This window comes from Stegostoma tigrinum, chromosome 12, assembly GCF_030684315.1.
Source record: "Stegostoma tigrinum isolate sSteTig4 chromosome 12, sSteTig4.hap1, whole genome shotgun sequence".
Classification (NCBI taxonomy): domain Eukaryota; kingdom Metazoa; phylum Chordata; class Chondrichthyes; order Orectolobiformes; family Stegostomatidae; genus Stegostoma; species Stegostoma tigrinum.
The window spans coordinates 27,871,890-27,885,139 of record NC_081365.1 but is presented as its reverse complement, the minus strand read 5'-3'; the positions used below and the strand labels follow the sequence as shown (position 1 = coordinate 27,885,139).

Sequence of the window (13,250 nt, the reverse complement as noted above, 5' to 3'; positions counted from 1 at the left end):
GGCGTTAACTCTATTATCACTTAGAAGTTTACTGAAAAAGTGGAATTTTTTTTTATCTTGTAAGACATTTCTGTCAGTTGCATAATCGGATTCTAAGTTCTACCAAGGTTACAGTTTTGAAATCGGAACACACTAACAGAATAATCACTGATGCAATTAAACATTGCTAACGTGGTGTAACAAAGTTTTGAGGTGCCTCAAGCGCTTTCACGTATAGCTTACAGATTGTTAAAATACAAGGTCAGATTTGTCCTTTTCTTAAAAAGGAAAAGAAGTTCTAAATTCTCACTTAGCTGATGTATGACAACCAAATACAACCCTTTTACCATTTAATCTCTTTATTTACAAAAAAAAGCAGATATTTTATACCTAAACATCAACAAGCCAACAACCTGGTGAATGGATGGAGGCCATTAAAGAACCTAGAGAGAGACACCAAAATACTGTAATGTGGAGCCATTATGGGATTGCAGTCAGGGCATATTAGTGGGGTACACTATTTGAAGGTTCACTGTACCTCAGATCTATTCCATGAAGACAACCCTGTCCCAAAATACTGTCTTAACCAGTAAAAATAAACAACTACAAAATTTTTTTTAAAAATGGTCTTAACACTCTCTTGAGGCAGAACTAAAACCATGAAAGACAATTAGATTTTTCACTCAGAGGTGCTGTTTTCCTTGCTCCCACAAAAGCATTACGGAGAATCTCAGAATGTGACCTGCATCATATCAATGACAGACAAAGCCAACTTCGATCATTACTTTGTAGCATCCTGCACCCACATCCCGTCCTTGCTGTGCGCATCCAAGCTCATCTCATACATATCACCTTCTTCTTGGTTGCCCAGCCCTATTTCCAGTGAAAAAGTGAACTCACAACATCTCTTACTGACTTCCACATCAACAACCTTTCAAGAAAACCTTGTCCCAAATTCCTTGCAAACTACATTCACTCTCCAACCTCCATTTGCTCTCCAGAGTCTCAAGGTGTTGACTCTCAGATCCACGTTCATTCTCCCCCTGAATCCCTTGTCCGAACCACTTGTCAGGTTTCTATTCTGGCACAGGACTCAAAAGAGCTTTCAAGGTCACCTCGACAGCATAAGTAAGTATTACAAAGGTCAACCACCAACTCCTTCATCTTCTGTCAGCAGCCTTAGACTAAGTTGTCCACACTAACCTTCTCTGACACTCTGAATATCTTCCAGCTGGGTGAGACTGCCTGTGCCTGATTCTTACCTAATTGCAGATACTTGCAATGGTGAGTTTCTCTCCTCCTGTTCATTACCTCCAGTGTCCTCCAAACTTTGCCTCTAGGTGACATCATTTGAAGCAATATTAGTTTTTGCATCTACATTGATGACATCCAGCTTTTCCTCAACATCTGGACTCCTCCACTTTTGCTAAATAATGAAATTGCTTAAATGGCTACTTATAACGAAGAAACAAATAAACTTCCAGCTGATCTCTGCAAATAGGCCACAGCCATTGCCTTTCATCTCAACTACAAGTTCTATTCCCTGGCAATGTTCTAAACCTGAAACAGACTGTTTACAAATATGGTGTGATGTGAGAGCTACAGATGAACTCCAAACCATGTACTTCTATCATCAGTATGATTGCCAGTTCCCAACATCATGATTTGGCTTCAACCCTGCCACAGTTCATCGACTGCTGAAATGCCTTTATCTCCCACTTATTTGATACACTCCTGATTACATTCCACACGTTGCAAATCTGAGGTCAGCTAAATCTTTGCTGCTTGTCCTTATTCACTCAGATTTGAGTTCACCTGTATTCACGCTCACTCACCTCCATTCTGAAACTCATCTTTTTTCAAATTACTCCATAGCTCTGCCCCTCCACTTTGTAACCTCCTGCAGCAACACAACCTGAGCTCATTCAATTCTGCCTTTCAGACATCATCAACTTTAACTCCTTCCATTCATGGTTTTGCCTTCAGTTGTCTAAGTTTTAAGTTCTGGAGATCCTGCCCTATTTTCCTCCAACTCTCTTCCTCTTATAATGTTCTTTAAAACAATCTCTTTGAACAAGCTTTTGGCGATCTGCCCCAATATTGCCTTATGTCATTCAGTGTAAAATTTTGTTTCATAACACCCCTTTGTAATGCCTGTTGACATGTAAGTACAACTACCACTAAACATGAAGTTTTAGATAATTTATTGATATGTAGAAAGAAAACTTTAGTTGTATTTCATCACTGCACTTACCTGGGAAAGCTGCACTTACTGCTAGTTCAGGAGATAGCAGCTAGAGTTCTTGACTTAACTCTTTTTCTAGATTTGACGGACCAAGTGTATAGCGCAGTTATGGGCCTTACAATTCCAAGATGAACATACTATTTAGAAAGTTAGGGTAAACATGAGCGAATGCATAACATTAAATAAACCACAACAGAATGTTTCAGGTTTAGCCCCAGAGTTATCTGATTTCACCTGCGGCTGAGTGTGCATTAAAATTGAGCACAGGTTTGGGGAAAGGGTGTGAAAAATCATCCAAATTTCCTGCTTCATGTTGGTATTAACTAACTGTAGGATAAACTCGTACACATGGAAACCTGGTTCAACTGTAACTTGCTCCATTTTAAAAACTCAATATTCAACATTTAGGTTCATATCTGGAGAATGGTCACTTCAATTATGAAAACGGATTCCAGAAATTGGGGATGTTTTCACTGGACGAGAGGAGATTTGACAGAGGTATTCGCAATCATGTGGGGTCTGGATAGAGTAGATAGGGAGAAACTGTTTCCACTTGTGTAAGGGACACAAAATAAGAGGTAATAGGCAAAAGAAGCAATGTCAGTATGAGGAAAATCTGTTCAACACAGCAACAACAAGTGGTCAGGATTTGGAATGCACAGCCCGGGAGTACGGTGGATGTGGGTTTAATTGAGGCTTTAAAAATGAAATTTGACTGCTAACCAAAAAGGAAAAATTTGCAGGGTTTCAGGGACAAGGCAAAGAACAGTACTGCTCATTTGGACAACGTGCAGATACAATGGACGAAACATCTTCATCTGTGCTGCAACAGTTCTGTGGTCACAGACAAGATATCAGAAGGCAGATAGAATTTGAGAAACAGAACTCCAGCAAAGAACCACCAGGATAAATAAAGAGAAAATTTATGACTAAGTGGACAAACGAAGATCATCACAAAAGCACAAACCTTCTAAGCATTCCTTCTTATTATCTAGTTTGTCATATGCCTTTGCACGACGATACAGTGCCTTTATGTACTTCGGGTTGAGTCCTACAGCTTTTGTGCAGTCTTCAGCAACTTCATTCCATTTTTGCTGCAAGAATGAATTTGTTATAAAATGAAACTGAGTTGATGATTTTGTTTGAGAACAAAGTATAATAAACTATCAAAACATTCATTAGTTTATCAACAAGGACTCCTAAACCCTTTCACATTTCCGACGCCTTTAACCACTTAAAAAATAATCTATGCCTGTTTTCCTACCAAAGTGAATAACCTCACTTGTTCTTCACCCAAGTTAAATTGTTATAAATAAAAGATATCTAACTTTTGAAGCTAAAATCAACAAAACTTAAAAATACAGGTATACTTTTTAAAATGGAGAATTTATGATTGGTGCTCTTTAAGTATATAAAGAATCTTTCATCACCATTTGGGGGGTTTAGCAGTAGCTATGAAGTTAGCACACTGATTATTAATCCATTACACCTCAATCACATGGTGTAAACTTTGAAGGGTTTTTATTGTGAGACAGATAACACAAGAGTAGAAGTTCATTTCAATTCAAGTGATTACCCATGACTGCAGTCTGGGAACGGTCCAATAGCACACCCTCTGGAGGTGATAAATCATTGATAAAAATTTCTGAATTTAGGCATAACTCTGATCAGGAGTAGATTTCTGTAACTTCTGTCAGTTTCAGAAGAGTAATTGATCACAACTCTGGCAGTTTTGTTGGCTCTACTGTCACAAGATGAATGCCATCGAAGCACGAGTACTTGGTACGGACTTATACATTCAACAGTTTGGATTAACTTTGCATAGGAAGTATACACCAAAGGTGGACTTCATTTGCAAATTCTGAAAGCAATTCTTGCCAAATAATTACTGCGATGTCTGGCATGCAGTCTGAAGAGCCAACATATGGAACATATGGAGAAGGAGAGGATTAGGCAAAATGGGAGGATATTTAATTGGGGAAGAGGAAACTATGATGCGATTAGACATGAGTTAGGAAGCATGGACTGGGAGCAGTTGTTCCATGGTAAGGGAACTATAGACATGTGGAGACGGTTTAAGGAACAGTTGTTGGGAGTGATGAGTAAATATGTCCCTCTGAGACAGGCAAGAAGGGGTAAGATTAAGGAACCTTGGATGACGAGAGCGGTGGAGCTTCTTGTGAAAAGGAAGAAGGTAGCTTACATAAGGTAGAGGAAGATAGGGTCAAGTTCAGCTAGAGAGGATTACATGCAGGCAAGGAAGGAGCTCAAAAATGGTCTGAGGAGAGCCAGGAGGGGGGACGAGAAAGGCTTGGCAGAAGGAATCCAGGAAAACACAAAGGCATTTTACACTTACGTGAGGAATAAGAGAATGATCAAAGAAAGAGTAGGGCCAATCAGGGATAGCATAGGGAACTTGTGTGTGGAGCCTGAGGAGGTAGGGGAAGCCCTAAATGAGTTTTTTGCTTCTGTCTTTACGAAAGAAACGAACTTTGTAGTGAATGAAACCTTTGAAGAGCAGGTGCGCATGCTGGAATGGATAGAGATAGAGGAAGCTGATGTGCTGAAAATTTTGTCAAACATTCAGATTGACAAGTCGCCAGGCCCGGACCAGATTTGTCCTCGGCTGCTTTGGGAAGCGAGAAATGCAATTGCTTCGCCACTTGCGAAGATCTTTGCATCCTCGCTCTCCACTGGAGTCATACCTGAGGACTGGAGAGAGGCAAATGTAATTCCTCTCTTCAAGAAAGGAAATAGGGAAATCTCCGGCAATTATAGACCAGTAAGTCTCACGTCTGTCGTCTGCAAGGTGTTAGAAAGGATTCTGAGGGATAAGATTTATGACCATCTGGAAGAGCATGGCTTGATCAAATACAGTCAACACGGCTTTGTGAGGGGTAGGTCATGCCTTACAAACCTTATCGAGTTTTTTGAGGATGTGACTAGAAAAGTTGATGAGGGTCGAGCTGTGGATGTGGTGTATATGGACTTCAGTAAGGCATTTGATAAGGTTCCCCATGGTAGGCTCATTCAGAAGGTCAGGAGGAATGGGATACAGGGGAACTTAGCTGCTTGGATACAGAATTGGCTGGCCAACAGAAGACAGCGAGTGGTAGCAGAAGGAAAATATTCTGCCTGAAAGTCAGTGGTGAGTGGGGTTCCACAGGGCTCTGTCCTTGGGCCTCTACTGTTTGTAATTTTTATTCATGACTTGGATGAGGGGATTGAAGGATGGGTCAGCAAGTTTGCAGACGACACAAAGGTCGGAGGTGTCGTTGACAGTGTAGAGGGCTGTTGTAGGCTGCAGCGGGACATTGACAGGATGCAGAGATGGGCTGAGAGGTGGCAGATGGAGTTCAACCTGGATAAATGCGAGGTGATGCATTTTGGAAGGTCGAATTTGAAAGCTGAGTACAGGATTAAGGATAGGATTCTTGGCAGCGTGGAGGAACAGAGGGATCTTGGTATGCAGATACATAGATCCCTTAAAATGGCCACCCAAGTGGACAGGGTTGTTAAGAACGCATATGGTGTTTTGGCTTTCATTAACAGGGAGATTGAGTTTAAGAGTCGTGAGATCTTGTTGCAGCTCTATAAAACTTTGGTTAGACCGCACTTGGAATACTGCGTCCAGTTCTGGGCGCCCTATTATAGGAAAGATGTGGATGCTTTGGAGAGGGTTCAGAGGAGGTTTACCAGGATGCTGCCTGGACTGGAGGGCTTATCTTATGAAGAGAGGTTGACTGAGCTCGGTCTCTTTTCATTGGAGAAAAGGAGGAGGAGAGGGGACCTAATTGAGGTATACAAGATAATGAGAGGCATAGATAGAGTTGATAGCCAGAGACTATTTCCCAGGGCAGAAATGGCTAGCACGAGGGGTCATAGTTTTAAGCTGGTTGGTGGAAAGTATAGAGGGGATGTCAGAGGCAGGTTCTTTACGCAGAGAGTTGTGAGAGCATGGAATGCGTTGCCAGCAGCAGTTGTGGAAGCAAGGTCATTGGGGTCATTTAAGAGACTGCTGGACATGTATATGGTCACAGAAATTTGAGGGTGCATACATGAGGATCAATGGTCGGCACAACATTGTGGGCTGAAGGGCCTGTTCTGTGCTGTACTGTTCTATGTTCTATGTTCATAAACTCAGGAGATAATGGGAACTGCAGATGCTGGAGAATCCGAGATAACAAAGTGTGGAGCTAGATGAACACAACAAGCCAAGCAGCATCTTAGGAGCACAAAAGCTGATGTTTCGGGCTTCGACCCTTCATCAGAAAAGATGAGGGGTCCAGGCCCCAAAACGTCAGCCTTTGTGCTCCTAAGATGCTGCTTGGCCTGCATCCAGCTCCACACTTTGTTATCTCAAACTCAGAAGAGCCAGGTTCAAGTCCCACCTGCTGAGAGCTGAACAGGCTGATTTGAAAAATAGGTAAACACATCACAGTGAACTTGGTGCAATAAAACTCCCAATTTTTTGCAACAACATTAAGATACATTAGAACAGGCAGCACCCGACTCTGGTTGGAATGTGAACACCCGAGTGAATTTTATTAAGCTTCACCTTCAGTTAGCAAATTAAGAGACAGGTGAAATTGCTTGATCTCAAGCCCCTCCGCCCCAGCCCACCCAGAAGTGAAAAACTTAATGAACAGTGGAATTGTACAGACTGTTTAAAATACTATTTATATAAGTTAAAGGGCTTCTCAAAGCAAAAATCTTTCAGCATCTACTGACTGCAAGGACAGTTGTTAAATGGTTTGTGTTTGGAGTCACTGTTAGATTTGAGATGTTTCATGTAGAAATGGTAAAATCAGGAAACGAGTCCCAAAACAACCAAGCACCATTTATCAGTCTGATGCTACATTTACATCAAGTAGATTCCTACCAGTAAGGTCAATTGCTCATGAAGTTCAGAGAACAGTCAGTTACAGCACGATCAATTTCCATTAAAATCTACGGTAGGATTGTACATATCAAAACTTGTAACAGATTGAAAAAAGGAAATAGCAAAAAAAACCCGAAAACATGCAGCTATACTAAAATCGCTAAAAAGTACATGATCACATCACAACAAAGAATTCACTGCAGTTCAAAACCTTAATTTATCAGAAATATTATATTTCAAAATAATGGTGTGACGCACTACAATAAACCCTCAAGGAGAAGGCCGACTAGTGCAAACGTACCCATCTCACTATGGGCCATACAGGCCACATAAACAGACACAAAGGGACACTAAAATTTACCTTTACTTTTAGATCAATGTGTATTGATTTGAAGCTGCAGATAGAGACTCTGGGGTTCTGCTTGAGTGTTTATACAGCCTCCAAATGTATACGGTCATAAAATTCAAACCATAAATAATACACCCATCCTCCCTTGCACAAAGGAATATACATTTAAAAAAGATATTGCTGCCTAGGCTCTGACAACTAGATTGCCCATGTATGGGGATCCACAAGTTCGACATTCCTGACATAGGAATTTTTTTTCTGTTAAAGGTTTTATCAATAAAAGTATAGTAAGCCAATTTGTAGATTTCTATCCTTGTTACCATTGAGTTTGAATCTGGTTTAATATTTTTGGAACTTTATTTCCCTAGTACACAACTGACTACACAGTGCTTGGATGCAGACACTTTGGTTCTAATAGCAATCCTAAAGTAAGGTTAATATTCAACTAGCAAATTAGTTATGCCATACTTGTACATATTGTTCCCTAAGGGGCATGGCCTCAGGACCTGGACTTTCCCATGCAGCCATAACCCGTCCTTTTAAGTTGGCAGGCATTTACACAAAAGAGTTTGAAGGTCTGCATACTTGATGAATAGGGCATGGACAACAAAAAATTAGCTAGAGGCAATGTTACTAGTATGTGGAACTTAGTTAGTCTATGGTTACTCAAAGTACAAGTAAAGAGTATTACATACCAATTGCTCAAATGCGGCAGCCCGATTCTGATAAAACGTTGAAAGGTCTTGCTTCTGATTCACCGGACACAGGCCAATTGCCTCAGTATAACACTGAATAGCTTGTTCAAATTTGCCAGCTTTAAAATACTTGTTCCCTTTATTCTTTGCAGCTTGGGCTCGGTCTAACAAGCTCTAAGAGAGGAAAACAAAATTTAAAGTGGATAACATTTCCAAACCACTGCATCGCGATCCTTGCCCAACTTAGAAACCAGGTTAATTAACAGCAGCAACTATCTTGCCCCTCTTAAAAAAAACACAGAGAAACATCTTCAGTCAGACAGTGGTCAATCAATTACTAAACTAAAAGACTCTGTAGTATGATAAAATACACAAAGGTGCCCTAACATTGTGTAATGGCACTTCAACACAGCATGACACCAAACAGAAATACTGTACCTGTGTCAGGAGACTTGCACATACATGTATCCTGTTAATAATCTTAAATAATAACAACCTTTCAAATGACTTTTCAAAATATTTGGAAAACACAAAGATGGTATAAATTTTGTTTTCGAAGTGCTCTCAGAAATGCAAAGCAATCTGATTACTGAATAACTGATACACTCCACTCTAGGCAAGTTAGCAAGGTATTAAAGAACATGAGTAATGTCAGGCTTATATCTGATTGTTTAGCACGTCAATGTCATAAGTGAAAGCACACTTCTCAAACAACTCAAATTAAACTATCCACTTTGGCATTCTCCAAACTACAGCATTTACAAAAGGTCCTAGTTTTCTTTTGTCAGAACAGAGTGTTCTATTAGCTAGAAAGAAACAGATTAGTAAGATTGAAGTAACCTGAAGCTCCAAATCATGTTTTCTATTACATCAATATCTACTAACTGCTCGTAGATTCACTGCCCCCCTTTACTTTCATCTCTTTATTCAGGGCAAGAGATAAGCCAAAGTTACCAATGATCCTTGGGACTTGATCTGAGATATTGTTGTTTTCTAGTTAAAATCAGAGGATGAGGAATGTCAAATCCACTCAATACTAAACTGTGAGCAAGACAGGAAACTGCAGACAGGTGCTGAAAGGTCAGGAGGGTCAGTACAGATAACACAGAAGACAGAGTCAAAACAAGAAAGATGTGAAACACTGAACAGAGGAAAATGTTAAAAACCTATTTGCAATTGAGGAAAAATTTTGGAACAGAGGATAAAACAACTTGAGATAATGGGAACTGCAGATGCTGGAGAATCTGAGATAAAGTGTGGAGCTGGATGAACACAGCAGGCCAAGCAGCATCTTAGGAGCACAAAAGCTGACGTTTCGGGCCTAGGCCCTTCATCAGAAAAACCTTTTCTGATGAAGGGTCTTGGCCCAAAACATCAGCTTTTGTGCTCCTAAGATGCTGCTTGGCCTGCTGTCCACACTTTGTTGTCCTGATGAAACTACTTGAGGATGTTTCTCTGTAGATCTTTAAATGGTGGTGCTCAGATGTGAAAAATGAACAAGAATCTGCAAATATGATGAATATGAAAACAAGGAACTTATTACATTTGCAGAAGATATCAAATAAAATGTTGCATTTCCTGGGCACCCCATTTTAGGAATACGCTACATTAACATAAAATTCAAGAATAATAGAAAATAATACAAGATTACCATCAAAAACAGTGAAGGCATTTTGTGCCAAGAAAACATTGACAGGATTAAAGAAAGGTCTTCAAATAAAAGAAATAATGTGAGATAAGTAAATTGTGGAGGCTTGCTACAGGGAAAATCAGAAGAGGTTAGATTCAGGATTAAGAAGTTGGTAAAATTTCTTCCCACAATAAATGGGGATGAGGCAAAAGCTAGAGTTTGTTGCAAGAATACGGAAATTAATATGGGACAAGGGGAGTTGAAATGTGTATTATAAAATGAAATCAAAAGAAAAAAAATTACGAAGCAAAGATGGGACGGACAAGGAGAACGAGAAAAAGCATGGAGCCAATGAAAATTATAAGTAGTATTACAAATTTTCATATTTTAAAGAGTGCTCACAGTTATGGAAATCTCGAAGATTATTTGCATGAGAGGAGAAAGGCTAAGAAATTCAATAATTATCTTTGTCTTGCACACCATTAAGCAGATCAATTTTCACAATATACAACAAAATCACATTGCTAAACACATCTTTCCCTCTTCTCTCCCTTTCAGAGGACTATTCCATTGGGGGTGCCTTTAATCACTTACCCTTTCTCAACATCTTTGCTCAAAGCCAAATGAGTTGTAGCACTGGTCCACCAAACCCTTCCTGTATGACCATTAATTGTCTCAAATTATCTCAATATGAAATAAACTGCATACAGTAATTTCTCTAAACTAATGTGCTGAATGTTCCACCCGTAGTGATGCATCCTATAAATTTGGGAAAATAAATACAAAGAGACATTACTTTCCCAGATACCTCAGTTTTATCCACATGTACATATGGCCTCCAAGCTCCCTGAAGCTCATCACTTTAATTATTGTTCCATTCTGATTTCCTAACATTTTCTTGTGCGACCATCACAATTCTAAGGATGACAGTATTATGGCCACGATGTGGAGGTGCCAGTGTTGGACTGAGATGGACAAGGTCAGAAGTCACAACACCAGGTCACAGCCCCACAGGCTTATTTGACATCACAAGCTATATGAGTGCTGGTCCTATTTCAGGTGAGCTGAAGGGAAGCACACAGGCACAGAATTTATAGGCCGAAAGACTAAAAGATAGTACAAATGGTGTGAATGGAGTATTAACAGGCTGAATAACAAATCTCTGCAGGTGATCAAAAGTCTCAGATTGTATGAATAAAGAGTTAACAGCTGGATAGCAAAATTATAGCCAGCACCTCTGAACTTTACACTCTCACATCCCTCAGTATTCTTGAATACACCTCTTGAACCTGGTGGCCCATCCACATTAAGTACAGACAGTCTACCCAATAGATCTTCCCTTATCAAATTTTACATCCTTCTGAACTGCCTACTCTTTCACAATTGTCTGAGTAGCATCTCTGGTTTTGTAAAGTCAAAAGCAAACAATTTTTTAAAAAAAACTCATTTGTATTGAGTTGGGTGTGACTGACTGGGCCGTCCTAATAGTCCCCGAGAAGGTGGAGAGCTGCCTGCCAGAGCCACTGCTCAGATTTTGACAGTGAAGGAATGGTGTTTATATTTCCAAGTCAGGATGGTGAGTGGCTTGAAAGGACACTTGCAGGTTGTGTAGGTCCCATACATCGGTTGCCTTCATCCTTCTAGATGGAAGTGGTCGTGGGTTTGAAGGTGCTATTGAAGGAGCTATGGTGAATTTCTGCAGAGCACCTTATAGACTATCCACACTGCTGCATACCATCAGTGGTGAAAGGTGTGGATGCAGTGCCAATCAAGTAGGCTCCTTTGTCGTGAATGGTGTCAAGTATCTTGGGTGTTGTTGGAGCCTAGGCCACTATCATGAGGAACTCCTGCAGCGAGACTCGAGAAGACAAACCTCCCACAATAATGTTCTTGTATGCCAGATATGACTCAACCAAGAGAGAGTTTCTTCCCCTGCATCTGACTTCCATTGACTCCAGTTTTACTGGAGCTCCTTGACGCCAGTCAAATCTGGCCTTGATATCAAGAACAATTACTCTCACTTCACTTCTGGAATTTAGCTATTTTGTCCCTGCTTGAAGCAAGGTAGTAATGAGGTCAGGAGCCGAGTGGCCCTGGCCAACGCAAACTGGGAGTTCTTGACAAAGCTACTGGTGAGCAGATGTTGCTTGGTTGTACTGTTGACAGCACTCACGATCAGGAATAGGCTAATGGGGCAGTAATCGGCTGGTTTGGATTTGTTTTGCTTTTTGTCTGCAGGATATACTTGGCAATTTTGCACATTATCAGGTAGATACCATTGTTGTATCTTGGCTTGAGGTGCAGCAAGTTCTGGAGCACAAGCTTTAGTACTATTGCCAAATTTTGTCAGGGCCCGTAGCTTTTGCAATGTTCTGTGCCTCCAACTATTTCTTTATATCACACAGAGTGAACAGAATTGGGTGCAGACTGCATTCACGATCCTGGGGTTGTCTGCGGAAAGCTGAGATTGTTCACTCACTCGGCCCCCCTGTTTAATACCCCAACTGTACCACCTGCCATTGCAAACCTTTTGGCATCTAAGCCGCTCTGCTCCTGCTTGATCACCTGGTCACTATTCACTTTCACACAAATTCCTTTCCTGATGGCTACTCGGCTCTTTTTCTCCATACCACCTCTGTCTTTTTGACTGCACTTATTTCAATCGACATTTCAATCACTTATTTCAAACTTTACAATTGAATGAGACAGTTACGTATTTCAAAGGGCAAGATTTCAACATGCATTTTGAAAGACCGCAAAAAGGGAAACACGATTCAGAGTGGATAAGTTTAACTGAAAAGGGCAGAGACAGCTCAATGATACCATTCTCTGCCCTTTCTCTCTCTCTCTCCTCCTCTACCAGTTTCTAACTAACCACTTCTCCCTTGTTTCAGGTTTTCTGTTACTGCCTCCAACCACAGCTCTCCCAGTCGTACCCGGTCCCTCCACCCCAGTTCCATACCAGACCATCCGCCTCACTCTCCCCACGGCCGCTGTCCTCCTTGGGCACTGGGCTGGAGCTGCCTTCTGGCGCTTTCCTCTCGCTCCGCTTCGACACCGTCCTCTTCTTCCACAGGTAGACGGCGCCAGCTCCCAGTAGGATGGGGCCGCCGATGGCGAGGGCCAACTGCCAGCGGGACAGGCCCGAGCCCGGACCGCTCTGCGATTCCACGGGTTTCAAGGCCGCCATCACGGTGCTGCCAGGCCAGAGGGAGAGGGAAATGCAGAGGTCGACCGGAAGGGCACTCGTCAACTAACACTTCCGGAGGACATCCTCCGTCAATCACGGCGAGACTGCAGAACTGCCCTCCTTCCATTGGAGAGCCGCTGCAGCGCCACCCGCCGGTGCGGAAGACAAAGGCTAACACACAAGTTTTGAGGCATTCGAAACCCCGTGAACTGCGGATGCTGTAAATCAGGAACAAAGACACAAGTTGGTGGAAAAGCTCAGCATCTGTGGGGGACAAAAT

At 41.4% G+C, this 13,250-nt stretch overlaps 1 protein-coding gene across 1 annotated transcript in view; it reads right to left on the bottom strand.

Moving 5' to 3' along the window:
- The window catches only part of tomm70a (translocase of outer mitochondrial membrane 70 homolog A (S. cerevisiae)), a 38,076-nt gene extending 25,055 nt beyond the window's left edge, over window positions 1-13,021 (bottom strand). The window contains exons 1-3 of the mRNA XM_048540602.2: window positions 12,743-13,021; window positions 8,151-8,324; window positions 3,192-3,318 (exon numbers count right to left, since the gene is read on the bottom strand). Coding sequence (XP_048396559.1) covers window positions 3,192-3,318; window positions 8,151-8,324; window positions 12,743-12,970 — 529 coding nt within the window. The 5' untranslated portion in view covers window positions 12,971-13,021. The remainder of the gene's footprint in view (window positions 1-3,191; window positions 3,319-8,150; window positions 8,325-12,742) is intronic.
- Window positions 13,022-13,250: the final 229 nt, after the last annotated feature.